General features: G+C 56.4%; 1 protein-coding gene across 1 annotated transcript in view; it reads left to right on the plus strand.

Annotated features, from left to right (window-relative positions):
* LOC121672615 (very long-chain acyl-CoA synthetase-like) overlaps positions 1-3,620 on the plus strand; it is a gene marked incomplete at its 5' end in the record, with an annotated part of 5,051 nt that extends 1,431 nt beyond the window's left edge. Inside the window, 7 exons of the mRNA XM_042045337.1 lie at positions 299-423; positions 515-709; positions 1,466-1,556; positions 1,732-1,930; positions 2,015-2,112; positions 2,545-2,675; positions 3,244-3,620. Coding sequence (XP_041901271.1) covers positions 299-423; positions 515-709; positions 1,466-1,556; positions 1,732-1,930; positions 2,015-2,112; positions 2,545-2,675; positions 3,244-3,420 — 1,016 coding nt within the window. The remainder of the gene's footprint in view (positions 1-298; positions 424-514; positions 710-1,465; positions 1,557-1,731; positions 1,931-2,014; positions 2,113-2,544; positions 2,676-3,243) is intronic.
* Between the last annotated feature and the right edge of the window lie 738 nt (positions 3,621-4,358).

The following is a 4,358-nucleotide window of genomic DNA, read 5'->3' on the forward strand; positions in this document are numbered from 1 at the left end:
TTGGAGGGATGGATGGAGGGATGGATGGATGGATGGATGGAGGGATGGATGGATGGATGGATGGATGGATGGATGGATGGATGGATGGATGGATGGATGGATGGAAGGACAGCTGTTTTACAGAGATAGAAGGATGGATGGATGGATGGATGGACAGATGGACGGATGGATGGATGGATGGACGGATGGATGGATGGAGGGATGGATGGATGGATGGATGGATGGATGGATGGATGGATGGAGACAAGGGCAAAAGAGAAGAAGGGTGGGGTCACCGTCCCTGTGCCATGTCCCCCAGGAGCCACCTGCGTCCTGCGGGCCAAGTTCTCGGCATCCCAGTTCTGGGCCGACTGCCGGCGCTACAACGTCTCTGTCATCCAGTACGTGGGCGAGCTCATGCGCTACCTGTGCAACACACCCAAGGTGAGGCCCTGCCTGCCCCAAAACCACCCCGGGGGGTCAGCAGTGCTCTGGTCACACCCTGAGGTGGCCCCTCTCGTGTGTCACCCCTCAGCGCGCCGATGACCGGGAGCACGGTGTGCGCATGGCTCTGGGTAATGGCATGAGGGCGGAGGTGTGGAAGGAGTTCCTGCGGCGCTTTGGGCCCGTGGCCGTCTGGGAGTTCTATGGGGCCACCGAGGGCAACGCCGGTTTCATCAACTACACTGGGAAGGTCGGGGCCGTGGGCAGGGCCAACACATTCATCAAGGTGAGAATGTGCTCCTCGGGATGAGACACCAGGGATGATGCTGGTGACGAGGGGAGCAAACACCGAGTGCCTTCTGGGGCCCAACACAGCACCTCAAGTTGGGTTTCAGCCAAGGGAAGGGGTCTTGGATGCACCTCTTGGTGGTGGAGCAAACTGTGACATCCCCGAGGGAAGTCAACACCATCCATCAGATTGGGCTGACACAAAAGCAGAGTCCCCAGAACCCCCTTTTCACACCCAAAATGAGTCCACTCCACCTGGGTGGCCAACACTGACTCAACAGTGTTAACTTGGAGCCTGGTTTTGGGGTGTCCATGGGGACCTGGACATCTCAGTGCCCCTTTGGTGCCACGTCTCAGTCCCCACCCAGCTGTTAAGCAAAAGCTGCAAAAACCAGGTATTTTCCCCCCTTTTTCCCCACCATGTTGTCCCACAGCTCCTGGATTTGGAAAATGTCACCATGAGTTCATTCAGTGTTTGAATTGATCCGACTAAACCTTATTTAAATAGATTTAAATAAGATTTAATTTTAATGATTTCAACGAAAAGATTTAAAATTAAGGACAATTAAATAGATTTAAATAAGATTTAATTTTAATGATTTCAACTAAAAGATTTAAAATTAAGGACAATTAAAAACAAATGGTTTTTAATCCCCACCCAGGTGTGTTCCTGTGGGTTGGAACAGACCCCAGCTGGCACTGGAAGGAAGTTCTCCTCCCTGTTTTTAATCCCAGGTTTCTCCCTCCCCTCCAGCTCTTCGCTCCCTTCGAGCTGATCAGGTACAACGTGGAGGAGGACGAGCCCGTGCGCGATGAGCGAGGTCTCTGCATCCCTGTCAAAGCCGGTAAGGGATGAACCTCGCCAGGGCCTTATGAGGGGGGTAGACAGGGTTGAGATGCACCAAAACCACCTGTCAGTCCTGATCACCACCATCCTGGGGACTGGAAGCCACCAGAAACCCCTGGAAGAAGCCAAGGCAGGGGTTGAGCAGCCTCCAACCCTCCTCTGCCTCCCCGAAGGTGAGACGGGGCTGCTGGTGGTCAAAATCACCAAGAACACCCCGTTCCATGGCTACGCTGGCGACTCCCAGAAGACAGAGAAGAAGATCCTGAGGGACGTCTTGGCCAAAGGTGATGTCTTCTTCAACAGCGGCGACCTCCTCATGATGGACCACGAGAAGTTCATCTACTTCCAGGACCGCGTCGGGGATACTTTCCGGTAACTCTGACACTCCTCCGTGTGTCTGAGTGGCTGGTGCCAGCCCGAATCCCCCCTCACAGCTCCGTCCCTTCTCCTCCCCAGTTGGAAAGGGGAGAACGTGGCCACAACAGAGGTGGAGGCCACGCTGGCCTTGGTGAGCTTCATCCAGGAGGTCAACGTCTACGGTGTGGCTGTGCCAGGTGAGTCCCACCAAAATAAGGACCTGGGGGGTGTTTGAGGTGGGTGACGCGTCCCCAGGTGGTCTGAGCGGCCACCAGGAAGGTTAAAAAGGGACTTTTAACATCCAGAGTTGTTTTGAGCACAAAACATCCCCCACGACAGCCCAAGGATCCCCAAAAAAAGTTAAAATGTGACTTGGTTGCCCAAAACAAGTGTCAGCTGCTGAGGTGGGTCCACGTGGCCACAAAGGAGGCAAAAATAGGAAGCATTCACCCAAAATGAGCACCCAGCATCATCCACCACCATCCCAGTGGCCTCTACAGTGCCAAAATTGGGAAAGACCCACCCAAAACAAGTTTGGCCACACAACAGCCTCCCCAAGAGCCACGGGGGCCTCAAGAAGACTCCAAGGAGATGTGGTTGCCCCAAGTGACCCCAGGCGATGTTTGCAGGGTGTGAGGGACGCTGTGGCATGGCCGCCGTGCGCCTCAAGGATGGGGCCACCTTCGATGGTGACAAACTCTACACCTTCACGCGGGACACGCTGCCCGCCTACGCCGCCCCCCAATTCATCCGGATCCAGGTCAGTGGGACCCACCCACCCTGGGGGGCTCCAGGGGTCTTTGGGGTGCTGGGGTTGGCCCTCGGATGAGGGTGATCCAGCACGGTAGCGCCCAGTCACGGCAGGGTGAAATCATGGAATGGTTTGGGTTGGAGTGGGCCGTAGAGCTCACCCAGTTGCAATCACGGCATTGGTGTCCCCCCGGTTTCCCATGATGGCGCCGGTCACCCCGTGCCAGTAACGGCGCTGGGGCTCCCCTGGTGACAGTGGGGGCGAGTCACCCTGTTGTTGGTGGCACCATCCATCCATTCCTGGTGACGGTCACTCGCTATCAGCACCGGGGTCACCCTGTGCCAATGATGGCATCATTCCACTCTCCCGATGACACTGTCGAGGTCCCCCCTTTCCCATGACAGTGGTGGCCACCCTGTGCCAACGGAGGCCACTCCATGCCAAAGACACCCACGCATCCCCCAGTTCTGATGACACCACCTGCAATTCCGCGCTAGCAATGCCAAGGTCGCCGCTTCCCACAGTGGCACCTGGGCATGGCCTCGAGGTCCCCCAGTCCCAAAATCCCTGTCCCCAGGACGCTCTGGAGATCACGGGGACATTCAAGCAGTGCAAGAGCAACCTGGTCAAGGAAGGCTTTGACCCCAGTGTCATCCGGGACCGCCTGTTCTTCCGCGACAACGCCCGGAAATCCTACGTGCCGCTGACCCCCGACACCTTCGCCGCCATCCGGGACATGAAGCTCAGTCTGTAGCGGCTCTTCTGGGGGCTCCACAGTGGCCCCAGGGCACTGACAGCCTCGGGGTAATTAGCAAAGGCTAATTTGGGGCTAATCAAGCACTTTGGGTTTCCTTCAGGGAGGTTTTAACCAGGTCGGAGCATGAGGAGGGCAATGGGTTGCTGTTATCCCGCCCCAGCGCCTCCATGCTGTGGAAATTAAACCCTTAATTCCCATTCTTTGGGTGCCGGGCCAGTTTTGGGGATTGGACTCCCTCATTTTCCCTTCTGGAAGGGGCAGATGATGCCCCAAATCCCTGGTGTGGGGATAAAGATGTCTGTCCTTGTTTGATCTGGAGTCCCCACAACCTTGTCCTACTCCCGCCCTGGGCTCTGATCTGGAACAAATCCCATTTATTCCTCCCCAAACCGACCCAGGGAGCGGCTGGGATCCCCCACATCTCACACCCCCACGACAGCATCGGCTTCTCCTGCCCTTCCCAGCTCCCACCGGGGCTTCACCGACACCGACGGAGCCGATTTGTGCCGGATACATGACAGGGACACCGTCCCAGCTGCCCGCCCCACACACGAGCCACCTCCTCGATTTATGAAATCACTGAATGGTTTGGGTTGGAAGGACCTTAGAGCCCATCCAGTCCCACCCCCTGCCACCTTCCACTATTCCAGGTTGCTCCGAGCTCCATCCAGCCGGGCCTTGGACACTTCCAGGGATGGGGCAGCCACAGCTTCCCTGGGAATTCCATCCCAGCTCCTCACCAACCTCACAGGGAAGAATTTCTTCCCAATATCCCACCTAAATCTCCCCACTTCCAGGGTGACGCCACTTTTCCTTATCCCGTCCCTCCTTGTCTAAAGTCCGGGCATGACCCGGAATTCTATTCCAGCCCCTCACTGGAGAATTTCTCCCTAAAACTTCTAGAAATTCCACGAACTCCCACAGATTCCCACAAG

The sequence above is a fragment of the Corvus kubaryi genome, unplaced genomic scaffold (assembly GCF_017639235.1).
Source record: "Corvus kubaryi isolate FWS band 111438036 unplaced genomic scaffold, C.kubaryi_AGA036_p1.0 63116, whole genome shotgun sequence".
In the NCBI taxonomy this organism is placed as follows: Eukaryota; Metazoa; Chordata; class Aves; order Passeriformes; family Corvidae; genus Corvus; species Corvus kubaryi.